Below are 12,857 nucleotides of genomic sequence, written 5' to 3'. Positions count from 1 at the left end.
CCAGTCTAAGGTGAGTAGATACAGGATGGGGTTAACATACTTGAAAAACAGGCTAACCACAAATCAAAAACATACAATAGATTCACACAAAAAAAAACAAAAAATGAGAACATAAGTATAATACAAAAGAAAATCATCAAACCACAAAAAGAAAGGGACAAAGAAGAAATATTAAATCAATTGGGAAAAGTGTTAAAATGGCAATAAATAGATATCTATCAATAATTACCTTAAATGTCAATGGACACAATGCTCCAATCAAAACACACAGAGCAGCAGAGTGGATTTTTAAAAAAAGAGCCTACAATATGCTGCCTACAAGAGACCCACTTTAGGGCAAAGGATATACATAGATTGAAAGTGAGGGGATGGAAAAAGATATTTCAAGCAAACGGGAATGAAAAAACAGAGGTTACAATTCTCATATCAGACAAAATAGACTTTAAAACATAGGCCATAAAGAAAGATAAAGGACACTGTATAATGATAAAAGGATCAACACAGGAAGAGGATTGTACACTTGTCAACATACATGCACCTAATATAGGAGCACCCAAATACATAAAACAAATACTAACAGACATAAAGAGAGAAAATGACAGTAATATAATAATAGTAGGAGACTTTAACACCCCACTCACATCAATGGACAGCTCTTCTAGACAGAAGATTAATAAGGTAACAGAGATCTTAAATGATACAGTAGAACAGTTATACATAATTGATATTTTCAGGACATTACACCCAAAAAATCAGAATACACATTCTTTTCAAGTGCACATGGAACATTCTCTAGGATTGACCATACACTAGGGTACAAATCAAGCCTCAACAAATTTAAGAGTATAGAAATTATCTCAAACATCTTTTCTGACTACACCAGCATGAAACTAGAAATCAACCACAGAAAAAGAAACGAGAAAAAAATGATTACATGGAGATTAAACAACGTACTACTAAAAAACAACTGGATCAACGATGAAATCAAAAAGGAAATTTAAAAATACCTTGAGACAAATGACAGTGAAAACACACCACACAAAATCTTTGGGGTGCAGCAAGAGCAGTTCTCAGAGGAAAGTTCATAGCGACACACGCCTTTCTCAGAAAACAAGAAAAATCAAGTAAACAACCTAACCTACACTTAAAAGAATTAGAAAGAGAACAAACAAAACCTAAAGTCAGCAGAAGGAAATAATGAAGATCAGAGAGGAAATAAATAAAATAGAGATTAAAAAAACAATAGACATTCTCTGACATAAATCGCAGCAGGATTTTTTTTGATCCACCTCGTAGAGTGATGAAAATTAAAACAAAGATAAACAAATGGGACCTAATTAAACTTAAAAGGTTTTGCACAGCAAAGGAAACCATAAACACGAAAAGACAACCCACAGAATGGGAGAAAATATTTGCAAAGGAAGCAACTGACAAGGGATTAATCTCCAAAATATACAAACAGCTCAAGCAGCTCAATATCCAATAAAACCAAAAAACCCAATCAAAACATGAAGATCTAAATAGACGTTTCTCCAAAGAAGACATACAGATGTCCAAAAAGCACATGAAAAGATGCTCAACATCACTAATTATTAGAGAAATGCCAATCAAAACTACAATGAGGTATCACCTCACAGTGGTCAGAATGACCATCATCAAAAAAATCTACAAATAGTAAATGCTAGAGAGGATATGGAGAAAAGGGAACCCTCCTACACTGTTGGTGGGAATATAATTGGTACAACTATTATGGAGAACAGTATGGAGGTTCCTTAAAAAACTAAAAATAGAACTACCATATGATCCTGCAATCCCACTCCTGGACATATACCCGGATAAAACCATAATTCAAAAAGATACATGCACCCCTATGTTCATTGCAGCACAATTTACAATAGCCAGGACGTGGAAGCAACCTAAATGTCCATTGACAGAGGAATGGTAAAAGAAGATGTGGTGTGTGTGTATGTATGTGTGTATATATATATATATATATATATATATATATATATCACAATGGAATATTACTCAGCCATAAAAAAGAATGAAAGAGGGACTTCCCTGGTGGCGCAGTGGTTAAGAATCCACCTGCCAATGCAGGGGACATGGGTTCGAGCCCTGGTCCAGGAAGATCCCACATGCCGCAGAGCAACTAAGCCCGTGCACCACAACTACTGAGCCTGTGCTCTAGAGCCCGCAAGCCACAACTACTGAAGCCCGTGAACCTAGAGCCCATGCTCTGCAACAAGAGAAGCCACCACAATGAGAAGCCCGCACACCGCAACGAAGACCCAACGCAGCCAAAAAGATAAAAATAAATAAATAAGTAAATTTAAAAAAAAAAAAAAAAGAATGAAAGAATGTCATTTGCAGCAACATGGATGGACCTAGAGATTGTCATACTGAGCGAAGTAAGACAGAGAAAAACAAATATCATATATCGCTTATATGTGGAATCTTAAAAAATGTTACAAATGAACCTATTTACAACATAGAAATAGAGTCACAGATGTAGAAAAGAAAGTTATGGTTACCAGGGGGGAAAAGGAGGGGAGGGATAAACTGGGAGATTGGAATTGACATACACACACTACTATATATAAAGTAGATTACTAAAAGACCTACTGTATAGCATGGGGAATCCTTCTCAATACTCTGTAATGACCTACATGGGAAAAGAATTTTAAAAAGAGTGGATATATATATATGTATAACTGATTCACTTTGCTGTACAGCAGAAACTAACACAACATTGCAAATCAACTATACTCCAATAAAAATTAAATTTTAAAAAACAATAGGAAAGGGCTTCCCTGGTGGCGCAGTGGTTGAGAGTCTGCCTGCCGATGCAGGGGACGCGGGTTCGTGCCCCGGTCCGGGAAGATCCCACATGCCGCGGGGTGGCTGGGCCCGTGAGCCATGGTCGCTGAGCTGCGCGTCCGGAGCCTGTGCTCCGCAACAGGAGAGGCCACAACAGTGACAGGCCCGCGTACCGCAAAAAAAAAAAAAAAAAAAAAAAACAATAGGAAAAAAATCAATAAAACTAAGAGCTGGTTCTTTGAAAGGGTAAACAAGATTGACAAACCTCTAGCCAGGCTCACCAAGAAGAAAAGAGAGAGAACCAAAATAAACAAAATAAGAAATGAAAAAGGAGACACAACAACCCATACCACAGAAATACAGAAAACCATAAGAGAATACTATGAACAATTATATGCCAACAAATTCAACAATCTAGAAGAAATGGACAAGTTTCTAGAAACATACAGCCCACCAAAATTGAATCAAGAAGAAACAGATAATTTGAACAGACCGATTACTAGAGATGAAGTAGAATCTGTAATTTTAAAACTCCCTACAAACAAAAGTCCAGGACCAGATGGCTTCACAGGTGAATTCTACCAAACATACAAACAAGAACTTTTACCGATCCTTCTCAAACTCTTCCAAAAACTTGAAGAGGAGGGAACACTCCTAAAGACATTCTATGAAGCCACGATCATCTTGATACCAAAACCAGCAAAGTCCTAGCCAGCCACAGCAATCAGATGAGAAAAAGAAATAAAAGGTATCCAAATTGGAAGGGAAGAGGTAAAATTGTCATTATATGCAGATGTCATGATTCTGTATAGAGAAAACCCTAAAGACTCCACAAAAAAACTACAAGAGCTGATAAATGAATTCAGCAATGTAGCAGGATACAAGATTAACAAGATTCTTTTTTTTTATAGTTTCCTTTGCTGTGTAAAAGCTTGTAAGTTTGATTAGGTCCCATTTGTTTATTTTTGTTTTGTACATATGTACAATGGAATACTATTCAGCCATAAAAAAAGAACAAAATAATGCCATTTGCAGCAACATGGATACAACTTGAGATTATCATACTAAGTGAAGTAAGTCAGAAAAAGAAAGACAAATACCATATGATATCACTTATACGTGGAATCTAAAATATGACACAAATGAACCTATCTACAAAACATAAACAGACTCACAGACATAGAGAACAGACTTGTGCTTGCCAAGGGGGAGGGGGTTGGGGGAGGGATGGAATGGGAGGTTTGGGTTAGCAGAGATAAGCTATTATATATGCAATGGATAAACAACAAGGTCCTACTGTATATTCAGTATCCTATGATAAACCATAATGGAAAAGAATATATATATATGTATGTATGTGTGTGTGTGTGTGTGTGTATATATATATATATATATATCTGAATCACTTTTCTGTACAGCAGAAATTAACACATTGTAAATCAACTATACTTCAATATAAATAAATAAATAGATAGATACATTCTAAAAGAAAAGAAGACACAGCGTGGCTGATTGGATAAAGAAAAAAATGCCCATCTAAATGCTGCTTACAAGAGACTCACTTCAGAACTGAAGATACACACAGACTGAAAGTGAGGGGAAGGAAGAATATTTCATGCAAATGGAAAGACCAAAGCAGGAGTAACAATACTCATATAAGACAAAATAGACGTTAAAACAAAGTCTATAGCAAAAGACAAGGGCATTAAATAATGATAAAGGGGGGCTTCCCTGGCGGCTCAATGGTTGAGAGTCTGCCTGCCGATGCAGGGGACATGGGTTTGTGCCCCAATCTGGGAAGATCCCACATGCCACGGAGCGGCTAGGCCCGTGAGCCATGGCCACTGAGCCTGCACGTCCAGAGCCTGTGCTCTGCAACAGGAGAGGCCACAACAGTGAGAGGCCCGCGTACCGCAAAATAATAATAATAATAATGATAAAGGGATCAATACAAGAAGAGGATGTAACCCTTGTTAACATATATGCACTTAAATATATAAAGCAAACATTGACATAACAGGAGAAATTGACAGTAATACAATAATAGTAGGGGACTTTTTTAAATTTATTTTTTGGCTGTGTTGGGTCTTCGTTGCTGCACACGGGCTTTCTCTAGTTGCAGCAAGTGGTGGCTACTCTACGTTGCAGTGTGTGGGCTTCTCATTGCAGTGGCTTCTCTTGTCGTGGAGCACGGGCTCCAGGCACACAGGCTTCAGTAGTTGTGGCACGGAATGTGGGATCTTCCCAGACCAGGGCTCAAACCTGTGTCCCCTGCATTGGCAGGCAGATTCTTAGCCACTGTGCCACCAGGGGAGTCCCAGTTGGGGACTTTAATACCCACTTACATTAATGAACAGATCACCAGAAGAAAATTAGTAAGGAAACAGTGGTCTTAAATGACATATTAGATTAGTTGGACCTAATATATATCTACATTCCACCCAGAAACAGCAGAATACACGTTTTTTTCAAGTGCACATGGAATGTTCTCCAGGATAGAGCACATGCTAGGCCACAAAACAAGTCTCAACAAATTTAAGAGGATAGAAATTATATCAAGCATTTTCCCAAACACAATGGTATGAAACTAGAAATCCGCTACAGGAAGAAAAATGGGAAAAGCACAAACACATGGAGACTAAACAATGTTCTACTTTAAAAAAACGGTGGGTCAATGAAAAAATCAAAAAAGAAAGCAGAAAATACCTCGAGACAAATGAAAATGGAAACACAACTTTCCAAAATCTGTAGGATGCAGGAAAAGCAGTTCTAAGAGGGAACCTTATAGCAATACAGGACTATTTAAAGAAATAAGAAAAAAATCTCTAATAAACAATCTAACTGACCATCTAATGGGATTAGAGAAAGAAGAACAAACAAAGCCCAAAGTTAGCAGAAGGAAGGAAATAATAAAGATCAGAGAGTAAATAAATAAAATAGAGACCAAAAAAAAAAAAAAAACCCAAATATCAATGAAACCAAAAGCTGGCGTTTTTTTGAAAAGATAAACAAAATTGACAGATTTTTACCCAAGCTCACCAAGGGAAAAAAAAAGAGAGAGAGGATCCCAAAAAACAAAATAAGAAATGAAAGAAGAGAAATAACAACCAATATCACAGAGATACAAAAAAATCATAAGAGAATACTATGAACAGTTATATGCCAAAAACTTGGACAACCTAGAAGAAATGGTCAAATTTCTAGAAACATACAACCTTCCAAGGCTGAATCAGGAAGAAACAATCTGAACAGAGTGATCACTAGTAGTGAATTGAATTTGTAATTTTAAGAAAACCAACCAAACAAACAAAAAGAAAAAAACTCCCAGCAAACAAAAGTCCAGAAAGCTTCACAGAGAAATTCTACCAAACATATAAAGAAGAACTAATATCATCCTTCTCAACTATTAAAAAAATTGAAGAGGAGAGAACATTTGTAAATTCATTCTACAAGGCCATCATTACCTTGATACCAAAATCAGGCAAAGACACTACAAAAAAAAAAAAAAAAAGAAAGAAAATTGCAGGCCAATATCTAAGATAAATATAAACAAAAATTCTCAACAAAATATTACCAAACCAAATTCAACAATATAAAAATCCCAAAATCAAGTGTGATTTATTCCAGGAATGCAAGGATGGTTCAATATCCCCAAATCAATATGATACATCACATTAACAAAAAGAAGGATAAAAATCACACGATTATCTCAATAGACACAGAAAAGACATTTGACAAAATTCAACATCCATTCATGACAAAAATTCTCATCAAGTTGTTATAGAAGGAACATATCTCAATATAATAAAGGCAATTTATGACAGACTCACAGCTAACACCATACTCAACAATGAAAAGTTAAAAGCTTTTTCTCTAGAACCAGGAACACAACAAGGATGCCCATTCTCATCACTTCTGGTTAACATAGTTTGGAAGTCCTAGCCATAACAATCGGAAAAGAAATAGAAATAAAAGGCATCCAACCAGATGGGAAGAAGTAAAACTGTCACTATTTGTAGATGACATGATACTATGTATTGAAAACTCTAAAGTCTCCACCAAAAAATGATTAGAACTAATAAGTGAATTCAGTAAAGTTGCAGGATATAAGAATACCTAGGAATAAACTTAACTAAGGAGGTGAAAGTCCTATAATCTGAAAACCATAAAACACTTATGAAGGAAATTGAAGACAATACAGAGAAATGGAAAGATATCCCATGTTCATGGATTGGAAGAATTAATATTGTTAAAATGTCCATACTACCCAAAGCAATCTACAGATTTAACACAATCCCTACCAAAATACTCATGACGTTTTTCACAAAACTAGAACAAATAATCCTAAAACGTATATGTAACCACAAAACACCCCAAATTGCAAAAGCAATCTCAAGAAAAAAGAACAAAGCTGGAGGAATCACTCGCCCTGACTTTAGACTATACTACAAAGCTACAGTAATCAAAATAGCATGGTGCTTGCACAAAAACAGACACATAGATCAATGGAATAGAATAGTGAGCCCAGAAATAAACCCACACACTTGTGGTCAATTAATCTAAAACAAAGGAGGCAAGAATATATGATGGGAAAAAAGTCTCTTCAATAAGTGGTACAAGGAAAACTGGACAGCTACATGTAAAAGAATAAAATTAGAACACTTGTTCATATCATATACAAAAATAATAAACTCAAAATGAACTGAAGACCTAAATTTAAGACCTGAAACCATAAAACTCCTAGAGGACGACATAGGCAGAACACTCTTTGACATAAGTTGTAGCAATATTTTTGGGGATCTTTCTCCTAACACAAAAGAAATAAAAGCAAAAATAAATAAATGGGACCTAATTAAACTTAAAAACTTGCACAGCAAAAGAAATATTGACAAAATGAAAAGACAACCTACTGAATGGAAGAAAATATTTGCAAATGGTATTACCAGTAAGTGGTTAGTTTCCAAAATATATAAATAGCTTATACAACTCAATATTAAAAAGTCAAACAACCTGATTAAAAAATGGGCAGATGTGCATCTGGAGCTTGTGCTCAGAACTACCATATGATCCAGCAATTCCACTGCTGGGTATATATCTGGAAAAGATGAAAACTAATTCAAAAAGATACATGCACCCTGATGTTCACAGCAGCACTATTTACAATAGCCAAGACATGGAAGCAACCCAAGTGCTCATAAACAGATGAATGGATCAAGAAGATGTGGTATATATATAATATGGAATACTACTCAGCCATAAAAAAGAATGAAATAGTGCCATTTGCAGCAATGTGGATGGACCTAGAGATTACTATGCTTAGTGAAATAAGCCAGAGAAAGACAAATGCTATATGATTTCACTTATATGTGGAATCTAAAAAATAATACAAATTAATATAACAAAACAGAGACTCACAGATATGAGAACAAACTAGTGATTACCAGGGGGGAAAGGGAATGAGGGAGGGGGAAGATAGTGGTAGGGGATTAACAAACTACTATGCCTAAAATAAATAAGCAAGGATATACTGTACAGCATAGGAAAATATAGCCATTGTTTTATAATAACTTTAAATGGAGTAAAATCTACAGAAATATTGAATCACTGTGTTGTATACCTGAAACTAATATAACACTGTAAATCAACTATACTGTAAATCATCAATAAAAGGAAAAAGAAAGAAATTGGAGTAAATTAAATGGTCATTTTGAAACATTCTCCCATATTGGACATTTTCTTTCTCTAGCAATCTTAGAACTCCCCTGTCTTTAAAGGGAACAACAGGGCTTCCCTGGTGGCGCAGTGGTTGAGAGTCGGCCTGCCGATGCAGGGGACACGGGTTCGTGCCCCATTCCGGGAAGATCCCACATGCCGCGGAGCGGCTGGGCCCGTGAGCCATGGCCGCTGAGCCTGCGCGTCCGGAGCCTTTGCTCCGCAACAGGAGAGGCTACAACAGTGAGAGGCCCGCGTAGCGCAAAAAAAAAAAAAAAGGGAACAATAAATCCTCCCGCCTCCATCCATAGCTCTCCTTCCTCAGGCTCCCAAGTTCATCCTTTGCACCCATGCCCATTGCCTCCACCTCTCATCTGCCCATTCTGCTGTTCACACCTTGCCACCACCTGCACATGGCCTTGCTCTCTCCCAAGCCACCAGCAGGACCATGTCCCCTGGGAACTCTTTCCAGCCCTTACCCTCTTCACCCTCTTGGGAGCATGTGGCTCTATTGGTCATCCCCTCTTTCTGGAATTTTCTTTCTTGGCTTCCAGGACATTGGGAAATCATTCATGCATTTATTTATTAATATCTTTTGAGGTCTGTGCATGCCAGGTACTGGGCCAGGCACTGGAGCAAAACAAGATCAACTCTCTGCAGTCACGTTGGTCACACTCCGAGCAGAGGCACATTTCATTAGATAAGCACACAAACCACTACTTGAGAACTGGAGTGAGTGCTATGAAGGAAGAGCGTGGGGGTTTTGAGAACATAAGACAGGATGCCCTCACCAAGACCAGGTGTCAAGGCTTCACTCTGGAGGCAGTGCTTTGAGCTGAGGTCTGCAAGAGGATCAGGAGGCAGCTACTTGGGAAGAACAATCTAGATGTTGCAACAGCATGTGCAGAGGCCAAGATGATGGAGGAGCACAGCCTATTGGGACGTTGTGAAAGGAAGCCCCTGTGACCAGTGCAGAGTGAATGAGGGGGAATGTGGCATGAAGTGAGACTGGAAGGTGGGCCAGAGTCAGCTTTTGCCTTGTAAAACCATGGATTAGGATTCTGGACTTTACCTTATGTGAAATAGCTGTGTGGGCATACAAGTTGTGACCTGCACAATCCCTGGGGCCAGAGTTATATTGTAGTCTGTGGTAATGATACCTTGGAAATATGAAGATGTGCCCTGGAGTTGTGCAGTGTGCATCCTGCACAACCATACCCAGAAGCCAAATAGTCTAGCTGCAGTGGGTAGAATGGACTGGAGAGGGCAAGAGGCTTTGAGGAGCCCAGTTAGGAGCCTGCTGCAGTGGCCCCAATGTCAGCCTACTTTCCCCTTCACGCTCACTCCCTTAGTGAGCTCACCTTTGTCCCTGTCTGCCTTTCTAGCAGTTCCTTCTTAGGGTAACTTCCTAATCTTTGACTTGGGTGGAATTTAAGGAACACTCATCACCAAGCAGTCAGCGGAGGACAGGAATCAGCCCAGAGGACATAGGACCCTACCTGACAGGGTGATTCAGCATTAGCAAGGCGAGGTAGCAGGGCTCAGCCACTGGGCAGGGTCCAAGCTGGAGGCTCACGTACGTGCACAAACCAACATGGGAGCAGAAAGGAAGCTGAGCTCCAGGCCTCACGGGTGGTCCCTGAGCCCCTGGTCTATCGGCAAGAGAGCTTGAAGCAGAGTCTGAACCCAGCAGGGGTGGAGTAGGGTTGGTCTACAACTGGGATAAGGCCTGGGAGGGGGCAGGCAGGATGGGGCCCAGGGGTTTGGGGAGCCCTAAGGAGATTCCCCAGCCCTGGGCCCTTGGCTTATGGCCCAGTAGGTGTTGATCTTTGCGGGGCCTAGGGCCTGGGCACACCTGACTGTGGCAGCTACAACTGCAAGAGTCCCAAGGCTAAGACCTAGAACCACAGCCCAGCCTGCCAGAGCCACCGGCCTCCCGCTCTGCTGGTCCTGGATGATCCCTGTTCCTGTTGACCATGCCGCTGCTGGAGCCCTGACATTGTCCCCCAATCCCTTCCCTCCCAGTGACTCAGCCTCCCACCTTTGAAACCCAGAGCATTTATTATTTTCTCTTACATCATTTACTTCATCAGACCTTCTGCACAGTTAGGGTTTTTTTCAAATAACTTTAGTGAAATATTATCCAACGAGCCACCACATAACCAGCACCCAGCTCAAGGGATACAGCAATCCCAGCTCCCCAGACTTCCCTCCGCTTGCCGTTTTTGGACACAATCTTCAACCTCAACTCTCCTGACTTGTATAGTCATCAGGCTTTTGCCTTTTTCCTTCTTTTTTTTTTTTTAAACTTTTCCTTTTCCTTCTATTACCTCAGTCTGCATCCCTAAGTAGTAGGCAGAGTTCCTTTCTTTATGTTTTCACTATGCCAGTTCCTCAGGGAAGGCGCCCCCACAGGGGTGTGAGTGCAGAGGGGCAAGTGCAGGGTGGGGCCTTGGGGGCAGGAGAAGGCAGAGGAGTCCACAGAGGGTTAGAGGGGCAGCCAGAGGAGGTGACCAGTAAAGAGAAGGAAGAGAGGGAGGGGTCAGGGGAACTGAGGGCGGGAGGAAATGGTTGTATAAAAGCTCAGGACCAACGGTGGAACTCTCCTGAAAATATAATCCAGCTCCCAGCCTCAAACCTGGCCGCCTTGCTCTGTCCTTAATCTTTCGGATGACACATAATCTATTGAGTACTCCCTGCCGGGTGGGCTTCTCTGCCCTTTAGGGGCCCTCCCTCCCGTCTTAAGGGAGAGGCAGCTTAGTTCTCCTAACTCACCACCTCGTCCCCCAGTGTAGCTGCAGGCCCTCCCCTCCTTGCCACCCCTCACGGCTGGCTCTGTGGGGCAGGGTGAAGGCAGAGGGAGAGGGACCCCGAGAGACAGGTGAGACCCAGGGCACAGAGTCGGGTCAGGGTCCTGTCGCCTGGGATTCTGTTTCCAGGGCGAAGACTACATGCTCTGGGGTCTGCTTTCTTTCAGTGAGAGATGAGACGCCCATGCCCCGGCACCTCTGCCCCTCGCTGCCCCCTGCTCTGAATTCTTGCTGCACACACTGCCCATCCTTCAACACCCACCTGCCCCTGGTTGTCTCATGGGGATGCTCTTCTCTCCCAGCAGGACAGGGAGCTAGCTCTTCAGGAGCACAGAATGGTGTCCTATGGGAGAGGGGAGACACCCTCCCCAGGACCATGCTGGGCACGTGGTGGGTGGCAGAAGGAAGAGGACACCCAATGCCAGTTTGGGGCCATGTGGCACCACTGAAGCAATGTGTGTTTTTTTGTTTTCTATGCAGACATCGTCAACTGTGACCTGAAATCCACACTGCGAGTGTTGTACAACCTCTTCACCAAGTACCGGAATGTGGAGTGAGGGGCAGACTGGACCGTCCCCTGAACCGCCTTAACCTGCTTATTCCTGTCTCTTGCTCTGTGCTCTCTCCCAAGTCCGCCTGCTCTATTCCCAGAGATAGTGGAAACTGAGATTAGGAAGGAAATGATCAGTAACTCAGGGGGCTGACCCACACCTCCCAGGCTCTAAAGCTGACCCTGCAATGGCTTGTGAAGGTTGTTGCCATCCCAGTGCCAGGTCCAGATTTCCCTCAGTGCGATCTGGAACCAACTTAGGCACAAGAGCCCACCCACCCACCCACCCACCCTCAGAAGATGAAAATAAAGGTAATAGTTACCATTGAATGGGTGTAACCTATGGGCTGGGCACCACACTAAGTGCTCTGAGCTACTCAAACTCACAAATACTCATGACTCCCATTGAAGCAGATGTTATCAGCCCCTTTTACAGATATGGAAACTGAGGCTCAGAGAGGTTACATGACTTGCCAGTAGCTGCCATTTGTTTTTCTTCTTTGAAGAACATATGTGTTAATATCCAGCCCGTTGCATTACAGTCTCTGCACATTCTATCCTTGTGTGTGTGTGTGTGTGTGTGTGTGTGTGTGTGTGTGTGTGTGTGTGTGTGTGTGTGTGTGTGTGTGTGTGTGTGTGTGTCTACGTGTGCACCTGTGTGCTCCAAGAAGACAGGAGCCCCCTGATCTCACCACCAGGCAGGCTAGGTCAGGGCTCAGTGATTCACACTGAAATTGGCAAATCAAATTTCACCCAATTAATAGTGTGTGCGTGGCAGGAGTCATGTCCCTCAAATCCTTCGCAAATGAAAATTACTCTTAATTCCTTCAGATTTGTAATAACCCCTTACTCTGGTTTCAGGGTGACATTTGGGGTAGATTCTGTTTAAAATTAATGGAGTGGCACATTTTGCAGCCTTCTTCCTTGATTGCATGTAATGGAAGTGCCCTATATTTTCCTACAAA

General features: G+C 41.2%; 1 protein-coding gene across 1 annotated transcript in view; it reads left to right on the top strand.

Annotated features, from left to right (window-relative positions):
* The window catches only part of PARVA (parvin alpha), a 181,040-nt gene extending 168,506 nt beyond the window's left edge, over window positions 1-12,534 (top strand). The window contains exon 14 of the mRNA XM_004279175.3: window positions 11,823-12,534. Coding sequence (XP_004279223.2) covers window positions 11,823-11,899 — 77 coding nt within the window. The 3' untranslated portion in view covers window positions 11,900-12,534. The remainder of the gene's footprint in view (window positions 1-11,822) is intronic.
* Window positions 12,535-12,857: the final 323 nt, after the last annotated feature.

The sequence above is a fragment of the Orcinus orca genome, chromosome 8, assembly GCF_937001465.1.
Source record: "Orcinus orca chromosome 8, mOrcOrc1.1, whole genome shotgun sequence".
Classification (NCBI taxonomy): Eukaryota; Metazoa; Chordata; class Mammalia; order Artiodactyla; family Delphinidae; genus Orcinus; species Orcinus orca.
This window is presented reverse-complemented; position numbering and strand designations above follow the sequence as displayed.